General features: G+C 42.3%; 1 protein-coding gene across 1 annotated transcript in view; it reads right to left on the bottom strand.

The window, feature by feature from the left end:
• Positions 1-17,471, bottom strand: part of EIF2AK4 (eukaryotic translation initiation factor 2 alpha kinase 4) — a 111,286-nt gene extending 93,815 nt beyond the window's left edge. The window contains exons 1-3 of the mRNA XM_019644852.1: positions 17,240-17,471; positions 6,550-6,662; positions 3,186-3,288 (exon numbers count right to left, since the gene is read on the bottom strand). Coding sequence (XP_019500397.1) covers positions 3,186-3,288; positions 6,550-6,662; positions 17,240-17,383 — 360 coding nt within the window. The 5' untranslated portion in view covers positions 17,384-17,471. The remainder of the gene's footprint in view (positions 1-3,185; positions 3,289-6,549; positions 6,663-17,239) is intronic.
• Positions 17,472-22,479: the final 5,008 nt, after the last annotated feature.

Raw genomic sequence — 22,479 nt, 5'->3', positions numbered from 1 at the left:
TAGATGAAAATCAACCACAAATGGTCACATAATGGGGAAGACAGGAGCCCAAAGGAAACTACAGAAAAACATGCAGGCAATCAGAGATCCACTCACAATAGTGACGTTCATTTAGGTAGGACACGCTCTGAATTAGGTCCATGAGGCTAGCGCAGCAGGAAAAGGCCTTTACGGGGCTCATCGTATCATGTTGTTACACTAGGTAAATAAAAAGCTTCACTTGTCTTTTGGAGTCCTAGTCGATTTATTGGCATTTTCTGTATAATAAATCTGATAAAATGTTTTTCTGTACCAATAAACCTAATAAAATATTTAAGACTGCCTAAAAGTAAAAACTACCTTCCCAGCTAGAAAACCTGTCTACCTAATGACAGTTGAACAGAGAACCATCATTGTTAACAACAGAGCTTTCATCTGTTCACACAGGGTACGGAGGCTGATATTTAAAGCCCTCATTATCTCCCTGCTAGTAATGGGCCAGTAGGAGGCTGATCAATACTGAGAAAGCATTTCATTTCCACTTAGGGACACCTTCACAGACAGTAGAGAAGAAAGAAAGGCCCCCTCTCAGACGTTCTTTATGTGACCATAGGAAGCCACTTTCCCCTGCTCCAGGAGTCATAAATCATAGCAGGGCTAGTAAATCAACAGAACAGGGCTTCTGGGACCCCACACTGACTAACTACCCTATCCCCAAAGAGGTCAAGAGTGCCATGCTCCTTCTGCAGATGAGGACCACCACACTGAGATTTCTTTTTCCTCTATTACAATCAGGCAGCTTAAAAATTATTTCAGGGCTGGCCGAGTGGCACGTTGGTTGAGAGCTGGCTTGAGACACCAGCTCTGAGCAGCAGGGCCCCAGTTCAGATCCCACACGGGGGCCAGTGACGCTGCGCCCTCTATAGCTAAGATGGTGAACAACAGCTCCACCTGGAGCTGGGCTGCTGTGAGTTGCCAGCAACAGCGTAGGCTGCAGCCCCTACTGCAGCGGGCTGCCATACGCTACCGTGTATGGCTGGCAGCCAGCATCAGTGGCTGGCAGCCGGTGTGAGCTGCCAAGAGCCGCCGTGAGCAGCCGTCCAGAGGCTGGCGACCAATCTGCCTCACCCGGGAAGAGTGCAATGATAATACCAACATGGACCAGTGAAGCGACGTCCTCCACAACTAGACTGTAGAACAAAATGACAGCAACTTGTCTGTTCCCCCTTCCCCTGATTCTCCAGTGCTATTCCCCTCCCCCAATTCCCCAATAAAATTAAAAAAAAAAAAAGAACTCATACAACTCAATAGCAAAAAAATCAAACAATCCAATTAAAAAATGGGCAGAGGAACTCAACAGATATTTTTCCAAAAATGACATACAAATGGCCAATAGGTACATGTAAAGGTATCAAATGTCACTTAATTATCAGGGAAATGCAAATCAAAACCACAGTGAGATATCACCTCACACGTTAGAATGGCTATTATAAAAAAGATAAGAAATAAAAATGGTGAGGATGTGGAGAAAAGGGAACCCTCATGCACTGTTGGTGGGATTGCAAATTGGTGCAACCACTATAGAAAACAGTATGGCGGTTCCTCAAAAAATTAAAAATAGAACTACAACATCATCTAGCAATCCCACTTCTGGGTATATATTCAAAGGAAAACAGGATCTTGAAGAGATATTTGCACTCCCATGTTATCACAGCTTTATTTACAAAAGCCAAGACATAAAAACAACCTACGTATCAATACAGAAATGAACGAAGAAGATGTGGAATATATACACAATGGAATACTACTCAGCCATAAAGAAGGATGTCCTGATGGACCTTCAGGGCATTGTGCTAAGTGAAATAAGTCAGAGAAGGAAAACCACTGTACGATAGCATTTATATGTGGAATCTAAAAATGTGGAACTCACAGAAACAGAGATTAGCATGGTGGTTGCCAGGGTTTGGGGGTGGGGGAATAGGACCAATGTTGGTCAAAGGGTACAAACTTCCAGTTATAAGATGAATACATTTTGGGAATCTAATATACAACAGAGTGATTACAGTTAATAATACTGTATTGTAAAAAACATACAGCAAAAAAATTTTTCAAAAAAACTCATAGGTCATGAATTCAAGAAACCAGAGGATTCTATAGTTGAATTTTCAATATAACTTCATATTATTTTTCAATTACACATAAAAGTCCCCTTACACTAGAAAGAGCTTTGGAATAATTCTCAACACCTAATGCTTTTGTCTGAGCTGTTTCTACAAACACTTTCTGTACCTCCACAATCACTGAAGTTTGTGGAAACAGCAATGTAAGTGGGCAGAGCTTTTACAGCCAAAAAGCACCTCACGGGTCACGCTGTGACTCATTGTGATAGAGAATGCAAGTGAAAAACTGTGCAGGCACTTCACTAGAGGTCCAAAACAGAAACAGAGGCCTAGGGCTAGGCTTTCCTTAACTCTTCTCAGTTTTTACAGGATGGGACAGTTAAACATGAGCTGCCTAGGCAAAAACACTGAGCGACTTTACACAACAGTGAGGATGATACATAAAGGGGATTGGTCTGTCCTAACGAAGACACAGTAATACTCAGCCCTAAGCAGTCACCTAGGCTAGCCCTCCAGGGGGAGAACTCATGCAGACACTGATGTGCAGAGGACTCAGAAAGAGTGTTAGTACTGACCCAAGTATAAATGTTCGGGTAGAGAAAGAGACGTTGAAGGATGACAGCATGTCACTAATTACCGACAAGGAAAACAATTAGTTCTTCTGATGTGAAAAGAGAAGTGACAAAAGGTTTGGTCAGAAATCACTTGTCTGTAAACATTTCCAACACAAAGGTTCAAATCAAGATCAGGTCATGATGCCAGGTCCACACTATGCAAAATGTAGGGTCAGGTTCACATGAACCGTTTTCTGAAAAATTCTTTAGCATCAATAATACCATCTATATATACGCTACAATTTTTAATTCACGCATACTATAAATTAAAGAAATAGAAATAGCAATGTTCCCCTTTGTAGATATCAATATGAAACAAAACCTTATAGTCAAAATTGGAGTTGATGTACAATGGAAAAACCTTTAAGCCAAAGAAAAGCCAGGAAGGCATGCACTGGTAAACATGATGAAGATTTTTACTGTAATTATAATATAGTTCCAGTTCTTATAATTCTGGTTAAACAACTCTCACCTCTCCACAATGTTTTTTGGCAACTTCTTCCAGGCCGTGTTTTAACAAATTAACACTTTCATTTGACAGACCCTTGGCATTCTTTAACTCTATTTCAGGGACTCTGGAAAAGAAACAAAACCAACAAGCAGTTACTTCCGAAAATGTAGCTTGTTTGCATTAATATTTGCTAAGTTCCAAGCACTAGGTCTGGAGATTTCATACAGGCCTCATTTGCAAACCTCTCTATACTCCCAGCAACATTTCCCTTCTCCTCCAGAGGATTTCATCTATACCTTATCAGGGTGTCACCTGTGGCCTGTGGGGAGCAAGTGGGCTAGCCAGTCATCAACCAGTATGGGCTGTCAGGTGTCCTGCACCCAGAGACAACCAGGCTTACTGGGGCTTGAACCACATCAACTACTATTTCATCACCTTAAAAAAAAAAAATCACTCCAGCTCCGTGTGTAAGGTAACCATGCAGACCCTTTTATGGTAATATTCGACCCTGGCTTGCCCCAGGTATCAACTCATCCAGCTCTAACAGCTCACCCGCAAGAGGCCAACTGCTTGCTCTAGTTCATGTGCTGTAGCATAAACCAGGACAATAACTAGGCCACATGGAGCCACAATGATGGAGCCACAATGATCCAGCTAGTATTCCCACAACATGCTGTGTCCAGTCACTCACAGTGATTGCAAACAAGGTGGAAAAATGCTCCCTCACTCCTGCATAAATCTAGTCCTGCACGCCCTGCAAACTGCCTGTTCCGTAGAGGCCTAACTTACACTCCTATTCATCCCTATAGAGCACAACTAAGACTCAACACTGTCTACTCAAGAAAAGTACACAGCCGGCCTTCAGGTTTCCTTGTATTCCCAACCAATAAGCATCCAATAACAATTCACTGAGGTTAAATAGGCTTTATTTCAGTTTACTGAAAAGATGATTCTCTACTTCCCACCAAGCATTTCTGAGTAATTCATGGTATTTTAATTAGCACAGCCTTTACTGCTCAGTATCTATGAGTTCTCTCAATGCTTGTTATAATAGGTTGCTATACTCATTATCTATCTGGATAGATGGAAATCTGAGAGAAAATAGTTTATATATATGAGAAAAAAAAAAAAAAGATCTACTATATAGCCCTGAGTCTATGCATGGTTCATTTAACCCAGGAGTCTCTCATTGTGGCATCAAGGACTATTTTGCAGAAAAGGAAACTTTTCCTGCATCATATCACCTCAAAGGATAGAAACATTCCCCCAAATCAAGCCTTAATTTTTAAAAAAAAATCAAGCAGTCATTATATAGTAATATTAACAAAATGGTGAAAACTTCATCTACAATACTAATCAAATTAAAAAATGTTTCCAATGTTCTCTTTATGCCTTTGTCAAATAATTCATAATTTTATGTACATAATAATATGTTTACTTTTTAACTTTTTATAAGCATTTCCATGTTGTTTTTTTAAAAATCATCCCATAATATTTTCACCAAGCAGACACATCAAAATTTACCTGAATATTTCTCTAATGCAGTGGTTAGAGTGGTGACTGTGTCCCCCCAGGGGACATCGGTCAATGTCAAGAGGGCACAGAAGCTCCACATCCCTCCCTAGATTCCTTGCCAACTTATCGCTTCCATGGGGCTGTTCCTAAGTTGTATCCTTTATAATAAACTGGCAATAGTAAGGAAGGTGCCTTCCTGAGTTCTGTGAGCTGTTCTACAATAGCAAATTAAGGAACCTGAGGAGGGGGTTGTGGGAACCTGTGAATGTGTATCCAGTTGGTCAGAAGCAGTGGTACTTGTGAATGGCCTTTAAAGCCTGTGGGACTGAACCCTTAACCAATGGGGTCTGCAATAACTATGAATTAGTTTGTGTCAGAGCTGAATTGAATTGTTGGACACCCAGTTGGTGTCAGAAAAGACATCACCTATTTGGTGTCAGGAAAAATAAAACCTAGAGAAGCACTGTCTTATTTTTCTTGCATAAATTTAATTACCTTTTAATCAATTCAATCTACTCTAGGTACAGTGTTGGGGACAAAAGAGGGTTACTGACTTCCAGGCGCTCATCCTGACCTAACTGTATTTTCACATCCTCCATCGCCTCTTAGGATAACAAATTCCATAAGTTTACCATCTGCTGTGCAAGGCAGAGCTGCCTTTTATTTATCACTGTCCTTCATAGGTTCCCTGCACAGTAAGTTCAAACCATAAAACAAGAGATCCAGGCCAATCTGCCTTTCCCTGTGGAATGTCTGGGGAAAGATCACACGGAACATACACGATACTTCAAAAAAAGAATACTTGAGTCCCAATTGTTAACACTTTCACTCTAGTGTTACAGTGGTTCTCAACCAGAGGTGGTATCACCTTCAGGGGGAGTTTGGATATATGTAGGGTTTTGGGATTGTCTCAGTGGCTGGAGAGCCCTCCTAGCATTAGTCGGGAGGGGTTAGGGATGCCACATGCCCTGCAGGGCTTCTCTAAATCCTCCTTTACTCTAGGAAGTAAAGTCCCATTCGGCCCAGAGTCCTAATGTCAACCATGCTTTAAAACTAAGTACAAGGGCTGGCCGAGTGGCGCGATGGTTAAGAACTCGCTTGGGATGCCAGAGGGCCCCGGTTCGGATCCCACATATGAGGGCCAGTGACACTGCCCTCCACAGCTAAGATGCTGAACAACAGCTCAACCTGGAGCTGGGCTGCCATGAGTCGCCGGCGACGGCGTGGGCTGCAGTCCCTGTGGCAGTGGATTGCCATGGGCTACCGTGTGTGGCCAGCAGCCAGCGTGAGCGGCCAGCAGCCGCAGTGAGCGGCCGTCCAGAAGCCAGCGACTGATCTGCCTCGCCAGAGAAGAGCGCAATGATGGTGCCAACTTGGGCCAGTGAAGCAATGTCCTCCACAACTAGACTGAAGAACAAAACGACAGCAACTTGTCTGTTCCCCTTCCCCCAATTCCCCAGCACTGTTCCCATCCCCCCAATTCCCCAATAAAAATATTAAAAAAAAACAAAAAAAACAAAAAAAAAACAAACTAAGTACAAAAGTTACCATGCCTTTATCCTTTTCTTCTAGATTGTGTCTCTTTTCAGTTTATGATTAATTAAACAATCAAAAGTTAACACCTCAGAAGAAGCAATTAGTCACGGAGCAAACAGTAGCATACTCTATAACTAGAACCAGGTTTAACATGAGATAGGTTTTATGAAAATGTCTATTGCTGATATAGTTTTGATGAAATACGGGCAACAGGAAATGAAATTTTAAATGGAATGGGGGCAGGAAAAAGAGAGTACCATTAATTTCAACCCATTTCTATGTTGTCGAAAGAGAGAACTGAAATCACATCACAGCTATTTATAAGTGTACTCACACATCTGGGTAGGTTGGTGGGCATTTTACCCTCAAGTCCACTTTCACGTATACTTTTTCACCAGTCAGGCCCTGAGGGTACAGAACTAAATTGATTTCAGGGGGTCCTTTGACCTAAAAAAGAAAAAGAAATTATTTTTTATCTTGAGAGCCAATCATTAATGATTAAGATAATGATCATCTTAGTTCAAAAGTTCTACTTTTTAAATAATACATGTAATTATATCTGATATAGCAATTGGTCATATTTTCCTAAAGCAGTTTAAAAACAAAACCTGTGCTAGAGAGTGCATTTTCTTTTCCAAAATTATCTAAGGGGTGAGCCACAACGTTCCACGTGGCTTCCATTCATTCAAATGGTGCCGAGTGCTGATTATGTGCGAGTGCTGTCCTAGAGGTCGGCAGTATCGGGGTAACTTTAGACACACATGGGTCCAACTAGCTGATAAAAACTAGAAGACAAATGAATGCTTTCAAATAGTGGTGAGTGCTATAAAGAAAACAGGGCAGAAAAATAGAACACAGTGGTGGGGAGAAGATATTCAGACAGGTGGGTCAGGGAAGGCCTCCTGAGCAGGGGATATTTCACTTCAGAGTTGAATACTGAGATAATAACAAGTGAAAACTTGGACACGGAAATCTGATAGCTCTTCTAAAATTATGTATGCTTTCAATCAACTGCTTTTCAGTGTATCACTAAATACTCTATTGTCTTTTAATGTATTAAATACACTTTTTCCAAAAAAAAGATTTGAGGTGGTTTACATTATCTATATGTATCATGAGAAAAGGGAAGAAACATCTACTCATATGGTCCAGGCATTATACCAACACTGCAAGGTAGGTGCTATCTCCATTTTACAGAGGAGTAGCTCAGTCTCAGTCTCATGCCCACAGAGATACAGTGGTAAGGCTAGAATTCAAGTCCAACTTTGACTCCCAAACCTGTGTCTTTTTCATCAGCCACTCCCTGGTTAGAGCCAATCCTGAGTTGCTGTGACTGAGTTGTTGCCTTAACTTTGTCTCAGAATGTCCAGGCAGCCAGGGCAAAAAAAGAAATGTGACATTACTTCACAGAAGAGAGAAAGCATAAAAATTATTTTAGGGGCAACAAAGTACTTGGCAATACTAAACTCCAGCAGAAATGTATAACCTGAAGCTTACATATGGTACCCTGAATTACATAATAAACAAAGTTCTCATTAACTATGTATAAAATATGTAAGCTCAGTTTTTATGTGGCTTTATAATAATCCTTGACGAAAGCTGTAGTAAAGCTGAGGAAAGCACGATTCTGTGAACCTGGTCCTGCCTGGGGAGGGATCAACATCCGTGATCCTCAAGGCCTTTAATCCACTCATTCACTCATAATGTGTCGTCAGCCACACTTATCGAGCCCTGACTCTGCCAGACACGATTAGCGCACACCGGTGAGAAAACAGATGTTCCAGCTGTCACGGAACTTCAGGTCTGGTGGAGGAAAACAAACAATTCATATGTACGTACAAGTTTAGAACGTACTACTGAATAGGTGATGTGATATCCTTGTGATACAGAATAATAGGCCACCCTAAAATAGGCCACTTTGGCCTAAGGATTATTTTGAGCTAAAGGTGTTTGAAAACAGCAAGTACAGGAAGGGCATTCTGGCTTCCTCTTTTCTTCCTGAAAGCAGAAGAGAAAGCGCCCATGTGAAAGATGCCCTTCTATGCCAGGAAGAAAGAAATATTCTTATGACCAGAGAACAGGGAGTTGAGGCCAAGAGAATTCTGTACAAACAGACCTTGTTACAAGAACTCATTTTCCTTTAGTCTCCCCATATATTCTAGTTACTTTTCTACAGTTGCCTCTCTTTGTTCAGCCTACTGTATCAACACGTTAGGCCTAGCCCCTTCTTTGGGTCTTCATTTTCCTATGGGGCTTCCTATGTACGTCTAAAAATCTGCATGCTTTCCTTCTGTTGATCATCTCACAGGCCACACATTTTGAAGAGACATCATGATCACCAACTTAAATTTGTCAAGGAAATGCTTTTGTGTTTCCTCTTTACTGTATATATCACTTCTGAAGATACAGAATATTTTAGTACCAAAAGTAGGAGGAAGGACAAAAATAGAGTAGAGCTTAGTCTTATCCTAAGAAGGGTCAATTTATCTTATGCTAATATGTCTTCCCTTATACATCATTCTGCCTTTTATTCTCTCATTTGATTGTTGACCAGTGAAAACTTTATCTCAGATCTAATGAGAATACTGCTCTAAATCCATACGGATGGACAGCTTAAAAGAGGCAAAAGATCGGTCATAAAGAAGGATGAAATATTACCATTTGCAACGACATGGAAAGACCTAGAGAATATTATGCTAAGTCAGACGGACTTATAAGTCAGGTGGAGAAAGACAAATACCATATGATCTTACTTATATGTGGAATCTAAAGAATAGAATGAACAAACAAAACAGAAATAGACTCAAAGATAAAGGGAAAAAAATCTGAATGTTGCTAGGGAGAGGGGGGTGGGGATGGAGGAGAAAGGAAAGGGATTAGAAAGTACAAATTAGTAATCACAATATAGCCATGGAGATATGAAATACAGTTTGGGGAATATAATCAATAATGTTATAAAGATTTTATAGGGGATCAAATGGGCACTTGTCTTATTAGGGAGACCACTTCATGGACTGTGTAGATGTCTGACCACTGTGTTGTACCCCTAAAGCTGAAGCTGAATAATGCTGAATGTCAAATATATATGGTCACGGGGTGTGGAATACAGCATAGGGAGTAGAGTCAATGTAAATGTAACAGCTATGTACGATATCAGAGGGGTAGTAGATTGGGGGAGGGGGGTTACCACTTTGTGAGGAGCGTAAATGTCTATTACATTGTTTTGTACAGCTGAAACTAAACAAAAAAAAAAGAAAAAGATTCGTGTTGGGGTAAAGGTCATGGTTAAGCGCAAGTTCAGGTTGATAATCAAGGTGAGAGTGAATGTGAGATTTAGCATGTCTAAGTGAGGCTCGGGGTCATTGTCAGAATGAGCATCATGGTTAGAGTCAGGTTAAGGATTATGGGTTGGGGCCAGTGTCAGCAAGAAGGTGAAAATCAAAATCAAGGTGAGGGTGAGTATATGTTTCAGGGTGAAAGTCAGGATGATGATCAGTGTGAGAGTCACGTTGAGGGCTAAGGTCATGATAAAAGTGAGAATGAGAATCAGAATTAGAGTGAGCATCAAGTAAGGGGTCAAGGTGAGAATGAGTCTCAGTGTCAGGTCCAGGCTTCGCTGAAAGGCTGGTCAAGGTTGCAGATCAGGTTCAGGATATGCATAGGTTCAAGGTTCAGTGAATGGTTTGGATAAAAGTAAGTGTCCTGGTGAAAAATAAGTGTCAGAGTCATGTTTAGGTTCAGGGTTACAGTGAGTAACATAGTAAGGGTCCGGGTTGCAGCATCAAGTTAAGGGTTAGGGGGGCCGGCCGAGTGGCGCGATGGTTAAGAACTTGCTTGGGATGCCAGAGGGCCCCGGTTTGGATCCCACATATGAGGGCCAGTGACACTGCCCTCTACAGCTAAGATGCTGAACAACAGCTCAACCTGGAGCTGGACTGCTGTGAGTCGCCGGCGACGGCGTGGGCTGCAGTCCCTTGTGGCAGTGGGTTGCCATGGGCTACCGTGTGTAGCCAGCAGCCAGCGTGAGCGGCCAGCAGCCGCAGTGAGCGGCCGTCCAGAAGCCGGCGACTGATGTGCCTCGCCTGGGAAGAGCGCAATGATGGTGCCAACTTGGGCCAGTGAAGCAACATCCTCCACAGCTAGACTGAAGAACAAAATGACAGCAACTTGTCTGTCCTCCTTCCCCCAATTCCCCAGCACTGTTCCCATCCCCCCAATTCACCAACAAAAATCTTTAAAAAAAAAAAAAAAGTTAAGGGTTAGGGTGAGAATGAGGTTCAGCATCTATTTCAGGGTTATGGTGATGATCAGGATCAAGAGGCATATGAAAAGGAGTATGAACTCAATGAGACTTGCGGTTCAGGGCATGGCTGGGACAAGTGTCCTTGACGAGGATCAGGGTCTAGGCAGTGTTTGGACAGAAGTCAGGGCAAGGGTCACAGTCAAGGTTAGGGTGAGTGTGTCAGCATTACATTAAAAAAACAAAAAGGCAAAAGAAATAAGAAGGTAAGAAAACAAGGGGAAATGCCATACAGGGGGGTCTTCTTATAGTAAAATATTCAAAACCCAACAAGTTCAATTATTAAGTCAAGATGTTAAAATGCAAGCACACCACTTAGGAATTAATGACAGATATTCTGTTTTTGAAGCAACAAAACTGGAGTAGCCCTTTTGAGTTGGAAGGAGAAAGAATCATGTAAATATAAGTAGAACTATAATTATCAGCAAGCTGTATAAGTGGAAACTACAATGCAAACCAAAGAATGGGCTTTTCTCGGGCCCAGTAGGGAAATGAACTTGCAACATACAGACAACATAAGAGATACCACAGGAAGTAATTTATCTCTGCATATCTAAGGTAACAAATTTAGTTTAACATTTTATCTTTATGAAGGAAGTGAAGAGCACATCTGAATGAAACTAACCTCCAGAAATGGTAGTGAGGCCTACACATTATGTCCAGTCATTGGAATCAGGAGCAAGCTTTAGCAAACAGAGGCCTATTGGGGGAACTACACATTTTGAAGATAGTCTTTACTAAAGGGAATGCTTAATAAAGCACAATAAATCCAGTTAAGGATTGCTGGCAAGCCGCTGGGAAGGAGGCCTCCCTCACCCAGCCCTTGGGACCACCAGGAAGAACATTGTATGTAGAACACTGGGGCCCAAAAAAGTTGTTAGGATCCTGCAAACACTCCTGGGTTGAACCAGCTATATAACCACGTTGGCCTAGTGTTCCAGTTACTTTCACAGCAGAGCAACACCAGCAGGATATCATTGATAACGGTGGTGAGCCCAGATAATGCCCCATCAAACTTTGAGGGAAGAGGAAAGAGTTTTGATGCAAAGTGAAGCGACTCCTGAATGCATAAAGGTTTCAGCTTTAAGAGGCACAGGAGTCCAGTGATGGTGGCTTGGATAAAGGAACAGACCAAAGGCCACTGAGGAATAATACACAATTGGACAAAAACCTCACAATTTGTCCAGATCTGAGTACCAAGTGAAGCCAATCCAAAGAAGGAGGACACTGAAGCTACCAGGTGACTGGCTACTTTGAAAGCCTTTATCTTTGGTTGACAGTTTTATGGGACCAGAGTTATATTCCTCTCCACAGGGCATAGGGTATTTCTTGGCAGAGCCTATTAATTGTTCTACAATAGCCATTCTCCCCTTCTTTCTTTCTTTTTTAAATATTTTATTGGGGTGTTGGGGAATTGGGGAAGGGGAACAGCCAAGTTGCTGTCCTTTTGTTCTTCAGTCTAGTTGTGGAGGACGTCGCTTCTCTGGCCCATGTTGGTATTATGATCATTGCGCTCTTCCCAGGTGAGGCACTCGCTCGCCGGCCATTGGACGGCGGCTCATGGCGGCTTACGGCAGCCCACTGCAGCCCACACTGTGGCCGGCCACTCACAGCAGCCCAGCTGCAGGTAGAGCTGTTGTTCACCATCTTAGCTGTAGAGGGTGCAGCTTACTAGTGCATGTGGGAAAAGAACCGGCAGCCCTGTTGTTCAGAGCTCTTACCAACTGAGCCACTCAGCCGGCCCACCCCTTATTTCTTAAAAATAGGACACCTGATGTTTTAGCTGGATACATTTCTGAGACTCCTTTGCAGCTAAGTGTGGCCACTGGATTAATTTCTGGCCAATAAGATGAATTAACTAACATACGCAACTTCTTCATCCCTTTCTCTTTCCAGTTGGCTGGAATGCAGACATGATGGTTGGAGTTCAGACAGCCGTTTTGGACCATGAAGAGCATATTAAGGATGGTGGAACAGCCAGGTTTTTCTCAAGCAAACTGAGAGCTCCCCAACATGTGAAGAGCTTATTAAGGCATTCAGAGACACCTGGAGCTGAACATAACTTGATTAAAAACATTTTAACAAGCAAAATGTATTGGGAAGCAGGGTAGGGGTAGGACCTCCTTCATGCATTTAGAAGTTAAACGGTGGTCATTAGAACTCAGTGTTGATAAAATCTTTGACTTAACCTACACCAGGAAATAATGAATTCCTGGAATAGTTGCATGCAAATAAACACAAAGGTGTAACCAAAAAATTTTGAGAGCACTAAAGGAAAGGAAAACACAATGTAGACTGTATCATCTACAAAATGTATACACTCGTACATGAGAAAAAAAATTGTTTTGAAGACTGAAAATGCAAGTGACATAAAAACAGCATAAAAAGTCGTAATGGAGAAAAGGCCATATATTGCTACAATAAGATATGAACTCAATTTGCTTCTTAATGGGATCTTGAAGCTGGTACTCTCTTGAACTGTTAGAAAATAGTCCAACAAATCCTCAAGCATATAAAAAGTGAAAGAGTGATATAAACTCAGTCCTGAAACAGAAGACAGGTAATGCTAACTTGGAACTCATTAAAAAAAAAAATCAGCTCTTCAAGAAACCCCAAGGATCTTAAATTACCCCCACCGGCCTTGCGGACCCTCTGCTTGGCACAACGCACACCTCCTGGAGGAACCAAAGCTGTCATGAATCCCTGCTGCTCAGCACGGAGTGTTAGGAAATGTCAGGACAAACAAATCAACTGGTTTAAGAATGCGTCTATTTCTGTTAACAGTACTGGCATGAAGGATAAGACTATTAAAAACAGAATTTTATCAGCCATTCTACACAGCAGCAAATCTTTTGGTTCCCAGGCTGAAGCACAGGGGTTAATGACAGCCTGTGATTAGACTTCAGGGGTTTATAAGATAAGCAGGGGAGTGAGGATGAGGTTTGGAAAATTAATTAAAAATACCAACACAATTTTTCATTATACAACAATGTTATATACTTAACATTACTGAAATGTACTCTTAAAAATGGTTAAGGTGGTAAATTTTGTTTTTCTTTTTACCACAATTACATTTAAAAAAAAAATTACACAATTGAAACCACTTTCAGGCATTTGGCCTAGAATTGCTACGTAGGATTCTGCTAATCATATCTTCCTTAAATTTTGATGGCAAGAGTTGGCTCAACATGGCCTCTTGTGTCTCACCTGCTTCAGATCTCATATTCTGTAAGTTCTGTGAGGAAGAAACTAGTCTGTGGAAATATAACACATCTAGAAATAAAGTAATATGTTGAAATTAGGTAATCTAGACAAGGCTTTGGTTTTAAGTCTGTGAAGATAGCAAAACCAAAAATGATAGCAAAAGCTCAGAAAATGGAAATGATATAACATTCCTCTAGATTTTGTGGGATTGTAAAATTCAATTTATTTAACTAAAAAAAAAAAATGTTTGCCCATCCCCTCTCCCTTCCATTTCTGTACTTATCTGATGAAAGTTTTACAACAAAGTCATGAAAGAATAAAGAAAACCTTAAAGAATTTATTTTTTGGTTAACATTGGAGAAGGTAAGTTTTTTCTAGAAAAAAACCCAAAAAAACCCAAGCCATGGAGACCATAAAACAAACAAAATGTATATATAATATACAGATATTATATATATAAAATATATAATATAGTCATTTGACTGAAGTTTTAAAAAATTGCATACATTACATAAACATCAAAATGCACATGGTTAATCTGGGAAAAATATTTGCAATATATAACCTAAAATGCAAATTTTCTTAATTTATAAATAGTTCTGACAAATGAATAACAAAATATGTAATACAGTGGAAAAAATGTACCAAAGCACATAAACAGTCCATTTTAGAAAAAGAAAAATCCATGTCTTACAAACAAAGGTGACCTACATAATTTATAACTAAGGAAATAAAAATGTTTTATTTATCTACTGACAAAGATGAAAAAGTCTGATGGCTATAATGTTGGTGAAGATGTAGGAAAACTACTCTTAGGCAATACTGGTGGGCCCAGAAACAGAAGCATGCTTTGGGGAAGAAGTTTGCAATAGCTATTAAATTATAAATGAGCAAGCCCTTTGCTGACATGGAAAATTAGCCAAGATACTTAATAATAAATGTATAACTCTAGAGCAAAGTATATTTTAATTTAGTGGTGTCCAAGCTTTTTTAGTATGTAAAATAATTTTTTGCATCCACTTCCAAAATGTTTAGTTATTATAAATGATATACAGGGCCGGCCGAGTGTCGCGATGGTTAAGAACTTGCTTGGGATGCCAGAGGGCCCCGGTTCGGATCCCACATTTGAGGGCCAGTGACACTGCCCTCCACAGCTAAGATGCTGAACAACAGCTCAACCTGGAGCTGGGCTGCCATGAGTCGCCGGTGACGGCGTAGGCTGCACTCCCAGTGGCAGTGAGTTGCCATGGGCTACCGTATGTAGCCAGCAGCCAGCGTGAGCGGCCNCTTTTAGTGCCATACAGGCGCCACATGTCACCCCCTTGGTGATTCATTCCTTCCCCAGAGTTTCTCTGTGCCCTACTCTGTGCCAAGATCGTCAAGTGCTGAAGGTTGCCAACATGATCCACATGGGGCCTTGCTTTCTCGGGCTGTTGAGATAGGCATGCACACACAGTCATACAGCCCAGAGGTGCCTCCCACCCTAGGCCCTAAGGAGACCTCCCTCCTGGCCCTTTCCTCTGAGAGTGCAGAGTCCAGAATCATTTGGGGAAGTGATGGGCGTGTCTCCTCAGGGGCCCCTCTTCTGTCTGGACCCAGCCAACCTTTCACACTCCGTGTGTTTGGCCCGGAAGGCCTCGCTCGCAGTGATAGCTTGGCCAGGAATCATCCTGCTCTTTGTTTATGGCCCAGGCTGTACAGAACTTCGGAGGCCCGCACTCAGTGCCTGTGCGGCTGGTTCTCCATCTTCCCTCCATGTTCACTCTCCACTCTCCTCCACTCTGCTCTGCGCCAGGAGGCTAACGGCTTTACCAGGCTTCCCTGGTCCTCTGGTTTCAGACTGGGTTCAGCCAACGGGCGTGGGGAGACACTCGCAAGAGAGAAAGGGGTCAAGAGGATTGCCCCCCACTCTCCTCACTGCCTGCCTGAGGATTGGCAATGGCTGTGTTTCTCTACCTGAGGCCACAGCTTTATGGACACCTTCTCCGACAGCCGCAGTCTCCCCCAGATGTGGAAAGGACGCTGTTAGGCCTAAGAGGTGAAGAAAGGAGAGAGAGCTTAGTTAATCAGTAACCAAAGGAGAACAATGAGCCTTTCTAAAATACCTAACATAAACCACGGGGGTAGTCCTGTCTAGCTTCTACAGCTCCAACACTAAAGATCAATGATTATAGAAAACAGTGCCTGTTCTCTTTATATCCTGATAAAAATCACTTCATAGTTTTCAAAATAATTTACTTCCAAACTGTATCCCCAGACTCTCTGACGCCAGGGGGCACGATGACCCAACCTCATCTTCCCCATACATTCCTTCCGGTTTTTTTTTTTTTTTTTAGCCTTGGGACGAGATAATTAAGCGGGTATAAAGTAAATAAACTGGCTCTGAATGAAGTCTTAGGGGCTTTGCAGTGAGTCCAGGTGTGATACTTATTTTGGCTGCTTAACAGGCCTGCTTCCTGGTTCTCAATGTTTTGGAATAGAGAAGTTACCAGATCACCAGAAAGTTATGTTATTATTTTATTAAAAGCACTGGGGAATATTTACATTTTTACTATTTCAGGTTTAAAATAACTTTTGAAATAAGCACTAGAAAAGTAAGCTCCCTGAGGGCTGGGGTTTTTGTCTTTTGTCCCCGGCTGTATTCCCAATGCCGAAAGCCAAGATCCTATTTGTTGACGACATCCTGAATGTGAGGAAAAGATGTCGTGAAATGTCAGAATTAAAGGCAGATGAAGGAAGAACTACCTTTTAAATGATAATATTCAGAGACCTAATAGTTCGGTAGATAACTCTTCAAGGATGGGGCGGAGGGGGTGGGGGGATATCAGTATCAGCAGTTTATAATGTGCCTTAACTTACTTCCAGACAAAAGGAAAATATTGTAATATTTTAAACCAAATGCCACTTAAAAAGGTCTACACTCAGCACATTCCCTCTCCGTTACAGCTAAGATAAATCAATGTACCTTATTGGAAGGTACAGGAAAGTTTCTCCATACCGGAAAACACAGTGAGGATGCCTGGGGAGTGAAGTGGGGTTTTAGGCGCTTTACAGTTGTGAACTCACGGAAGGGTTAGTCTTGATGAGAATTCTGATGGACGGCATCAGTAAGGCCTGTGCAAGAGCCCAACAAAGTTGCAAAAGATCCTTATGAATGCGCTGTTGTATCAAACTCAAGGGCTTTCAGGGGGGAAAAGGGCAAGACTGGAGGTAAGCAGGGGCTTTATACGGTGTCAGTGGGAATGAGAAGCAGTGCCAGGTAAGAGAAAGGAGCTGACTTGGAGAAAAGGCTGTGAGAATTCCGCCCAGGTGAGGGTTCTGGAGAACCGCTGAGTGGCTGCGGAGGCAAGTACAGAAAGTGAGCGTGGGTGGAATCGCTAGGGATTAAAGGGAAGCATAATTCTAAAGAGGGTGGGAGGCTCGGGTCGGACAGGGCCCAGCCGGGCCTGGCCAGGGGAAGTGGCGCCGAGGGAGGCTGGGCCGCAGCAAGCCAGCCGACCCCGATGAGCCACGTTCCTACCGGTCCGCACGCGTCTGGCCGTAGGTCCTGGAAGTCGGCGCCGTAGATGGCCTCCAGGGCCTGCAGCTCGTGGTCCTGTCGCTGCGGGTAGCTCTCCGGTGGCTCTTCCCCGCGGCGCCCGGGTATCCCACGACCCCCAGCCATTGCAAAGCGGCTGCCAAAGTTAGGCGGCCCTATGGCCGCGGGGACCGGCTCCTCTGCTCCCAGTGCTGGGCCCAGGGCGGGTTCCTTGCTGTGGGCGGGGCCACACTCCGGGACGGTCCGTGGGCGGGGTTCCGTGACGTGGGCGGGGCCACACTCAGGGGCGGTCTGTGGAGGGGGGCGCGCTGGCGGGAGGAGTTAGGTTCTGGGCGCACCGGGAGTCCTAGCTAGGAAGCAAGGCTGGGAGACGTTTTTTTTGCCAACATAATGTAACAGCGGTTCTCAACCTGTGGGTCGTGACCCCTTTGGGGGTCGAACGACCCTTTCACAGGGGCCGCATAAGACCATAGGAAAACAAAAAGATATTTACATTACGATTCATAACAGTAGCAAAAGTACAGTTATAGAGTAGCAACGAAAATAATTTTGTGGTTGGGGGTCACCACAACATGAGGAGCTGTATTAAGGGGTTGCGGAATTAGGAAGGTTGAGAACCGCTGAGAGAACCAGAGCAAAGGAATCTTCAGGAACGTGGGAGAACAAACCAATCAGAATGGAATGATAACGCCACATGGTGTCATTTTCATGAAATAAGCCTCTAACAGAAATGCCTGCTATTGTAGAAGTCCCTCACTCTGGCATGGGTAGTGACCGGAAACCCTTAAAGGACAGACTTCGATGGCTTTTTAAGTCACTGCCTCAGCTAGAGCCTTCCCACAAGTCTACCAGGAGTAAAAGTCGTGAATACTACTTCCCTTCCCCCCAGTTTTGTACCCCTAAACTACCGTACTTCCCCATGTATAACACTGAATTCAGCACTGTACGAAAATCTTTTCTGAGCTATTTCTGGGCAGAACGTGGCAAAACGTAACCTACCGTAATATACCAGTAATAAGTGAGAAACAATGAGTGCAAAGACAACAAGTGCGAAAAAAAGATGCACCCAGTTTTTAGACCGAAAAATTTTCAAAAAAGGGTGCATCTTATACATGGAGAAATACGGTATCCCCTTAACCATTGATTCAACATCCTATGCATTTTTTCTGTCCCCTTACTTCCAAGCCAGACTATGAGTCACAGTATTTTATAGTCATATCTCATTTTAGAGCAAAGAAGATATTACTGTTTTGATCACTTAACTCACCAGAATTGGTATCAGATAACTTTTGGCTCTTTCAAGAAAATCAAATTTATTCTTAAAGGACATATTTGTTATGATCAGGGATACAAAAAAGGATGTGTTAGCTTCTGAAGTTAACTCTAAAAAAGGAGTCCCTAAAATGTGTTGAGAAATGATATTCTTTAATGGTTAAATAGCTTCCCAAGATGACTCCTTTAAAGGTGATAATACTCATTGATATTTCAGTTTTGGAATATTTGCTATTAACAAAAAACTAGTCAGGTTGCTTTATGAGCACTATGTGTGTACGTGCATGTGTGTGTGTCTGTGTGGTGAGACTATTGAGGCTACCTGGAGTGGGAGAGTATTCAACCCTGTATATCCCAGATATTTTGATGAACTTAATAGCATAGGTGTGAGAACTAGTACAAATTGGGAAACTGGATTAGGAGATATAGTCATAGATTCATATTAGTAGGAAACAATTTCATAGTCCACATATTAAGTCAATTTAGAATGTACGAAGGTCTGTGTTAATATGCTTTAAACAGATAATAGCTTTGATGGTAATTTAACATACCCAAAACTCAGAATTCTAAAGTAAATATATTTAGTTCAATAAAGTGAAAGCTAAACTCTAGACTTCTAACTTTTCAACCAAAATTTCCCCAAAGTTGCTCTGTCCTTTGCTAATTGTAAATTAAGTGGTTCTTCTATTTTTTTAAATACAAGGCTTGTTAGGCAGTACTTTAAATCTACAAAGAGAGAATTCTTTAAAATATTGAAAAGTGATACTTTTTACCCTTTTGATATTTGTTTTAAGCATAATAATAAATAGGAATTTATTCATAATAAATAGGAATAAATATTATATCACCTTTTAGTGATTTCCTACAATGTGCCAGAGGTTTTAATTACTTCAATATTTTATTATCCTCAAAACAGCCTTACAAAATAGGCATTTTGATAGAGGAGGAACATGAGCTTAGAGAGGTAACGTAACTGCCCAGTGTCAACAGTGGAAATGGCTGTCACAAATGGAAATGGTGGAGCACGCATTTCAAACCCAGTTCCAACTGACACCTACTGTCATGCTGTTCCCCTCTCTCCACTATGCTAGATTCTTATCTTGAGGGAGTTGAGGTTTGCCAATGTAGAGACAATCTGGGTTTCCAGGAAGAAAGAAACGGGTTATCAGCTATACTAAGCTTAAGTACTCTCCAAAGGAGCCATTTAAATGACATAAATGTCTCAGAGGCCAAAACCCAATAGCTCAAGTCAAAGATTCCCAGAGGCTCTATCTTTTGTCAGCTACAATTTTTATCTTTTTTTAAAAAGATTTTATTGGGGAATTGGGGGAGGGGAACAGCATTGGGGAATTGGGGAAGGGGAACACACAAGTTGCTGTCCTTTTGTTCTTCAGTCTAGTTGTGGAGCATGTCGCTTCACTGGCCCATGTTGGTATTATCATTGTGCTCTTCCAGGGTGAGGCAGTCGCTCGCTGGCCATTGGATGGCCGCTCACAGCGGCTCACGGCAGCTCACGAAAGCTCACGCCCGCTGCAGGCCAGCCCCACTGCAGCCTACGCCGTCGCAAGCAACGCACGGCAGCCCAGCTCCAGGTCGAGCTGTTGTTCACCATTTTAACGGTAGAGGGCGCAGCGTCACTGGCCCTCATGTGGGATCTGAACTGGGGCCCTGCTGCTCAGAGATGGCATCCCAAGCCAACTCCTAACCAACGCACCACTCTGCCGGCCCTACCATTTTTATCTTGTAAGGACGTAGGATATCCTTATTGCCACTACCAATATACACAGAGAGTTTTTGAAGTCCGAACTCAAGAGCTTTCATTCCCCAGAAATAAAATAAAGTCTGCACTCTCTTAAATATGCAGGCCCCAGTTTTCCTAACTATATCTGCCAGGATAGGCCAGGTTATGCTGTGATAATGAATGGCTACAAAAATCTTGGTTGTTTAGTACAATAAAGGTTTATTTCTTGCTCACACAAAATTTATTGTGCGTCTGGGTGGCTCTCCAAGGCATCTGCCTGTGCCCCCACCCACCAGTGTTGACTCAGAAACACAGGCTGCTTCACTATTTCAGTCCTTCCGGTTCCACACAAGACCCCTTCCAGAGTCACAATGGTGGGGCAGCAGAGAGTCTTGAGAATCACAAACAGCTTTTCACTGCTGTAGCTCAGAAATGATTTGTCACTTTTGCTCACATGCCATTAGTCATGAGTCACAAAGCCCTGGCTACTTGCAAGAGCAGCTGAGAAAAATAGTCTGTGTACCTGGAAGAAGAGGAGAACGAGATACTGTTGGAACACTAGTAATGTCTGTGCAATAATCTGCACTATTTATGTCTTTAATATAGGCATAGAAGTAGCCATTCAGAATTAGAACCACTTATTCCAGATGGGTAGCTGGGTGCTATAAGGGCCCCTCTTTTATCAGCATGCTGGTTTTTGGGCTTACCAACTCAAAGTACTCTAATTTCTCCAGCTTTTCTCTTCTTCCCACCTTTAGTGAGAGGCCATGCAGGGGCATGGAAGGGTGTGGTGTCGGGGGTACAGGAGGCATGAGGAGGAGACCTTCAATGAAGAAAGGGAAAAAGGGAAGGGAAAATAAAACCCATAGCTCCGCCTCACTTCCCCCCACTGCATTGGTCTTTGCAATTATCCTAAATCCTATTTCATCTGTTTTTCTGCCTACTCAAGCCCCTTCCTGCTCTTCAATAAATGCCCATAAAAGTTGGAATATGGGAATTCTTTTGAGCTGAAATGGATCCTATTACATTCTATAAGTATGGGCAGGCTTGTTATTAGCACCTATATGCAAATTTTACCTATTACTACACCACAGGAGTATAAGAGAAAAAAAACAAAGAAGGAAATAGGCTTTTAAAAATTACCTATTACCCATCTGTTCTAGTCAGACCTTCAACTGATTGGATGAGTCCCACCCATTTTAAGGAGGGCAATCTTTACTCAGTATACAGATTCAAATGTTAATCTCATCCAGAAATACTCTCATAGACAAACCCAGAATAACGTTTGGCCAAATATCTGGGAAACCCATCCCATAGCCCAAATAGACATATAAAATTATTGGGGCCGGCTGAGTGGCTCAGTTGGCTAAGAGCTCGCTCAAGAGTTTGAGCTCTGAGCAACAGCGGTTCGAGTCAGCCCGAGCTGAGCAGCCACTGAGCTGCCAACAGGTGGCGGGATGGCTCAGCTAAAAAAAAAATAAAAAAATAAAAAAAATAAAATAAAATTATCCATAATACCTATTTTCCCATGGTTATGAGAAGGAAAATTCTAAAGCAAATCACAGTAGGCATACAATGAAGGAAGAGGTGACTGGAGAAAACTGTGAGAATTTGTTGTATTCCACATAACAGTATTCCTGCCTTCCCAGCAGAAGGGCATTAACATTTAAGTGAGTGAACTACTGGTACAAAAAAAAGTCACTCTTTTAAATGATGTGGAGACTGAAAGAGGCAGACCTTCAGGGAGGAAGGTAGATCTACAGACTGAGTAGGACCTCCTTGGGAGTCCTTAACCCCCAGAGCATCTCACTCATTTTGCCCCCACTCTGCCTGGGAAACCTATCATTGTGTTTATTATTTCTATACGGAAATGGATCCTGAGTGCTAAACAAGTAACTTAAAAACTTAATTGAAGTGGACTGTAATTAATTTTTGTGGTTTTTGACCTCTTCAGGTTTTAATTCCAGAAGAACTATACTTGAAATGGGACCCTTTGAAGGATATATATATATATTTTTAATATATATTTTTTTAATTGGGGAATTGGGGGGATGGGAACAGTGCTGGGGGATTGGGGAAGGGGAACAGACAAGTTGCTGTCGTTTTTTTTTTTGTGTTCTTCAATCTAGTTGTGGAGGACGTTGCTTCACTTGCCCAAGTTGGCACCATCATTGCACTCTTCCCTGGAGAGGCAGATCAGTCGCCGGCT

This window comes from Hipposideros armiger, unplaced genomic scaffold, assembly GCF_001890085.2.
Source record: "Hipposideros armiger isolate ML-2016 unplaced genomic scaffold, ASM189008v1 scaffold_92, whole genome shotgun sequence".
Lineage (NCBI taxonomy): Eukaryota > Metazoa > Chordata > Mammalia > Chiroptera > Hipposideridae > Hipposideros > Hipposideros armiger.
Note: the sequence above shows the minus strand (reverse complement) of the source record. Positions and strands in the feature narration are given on the sequence as shown.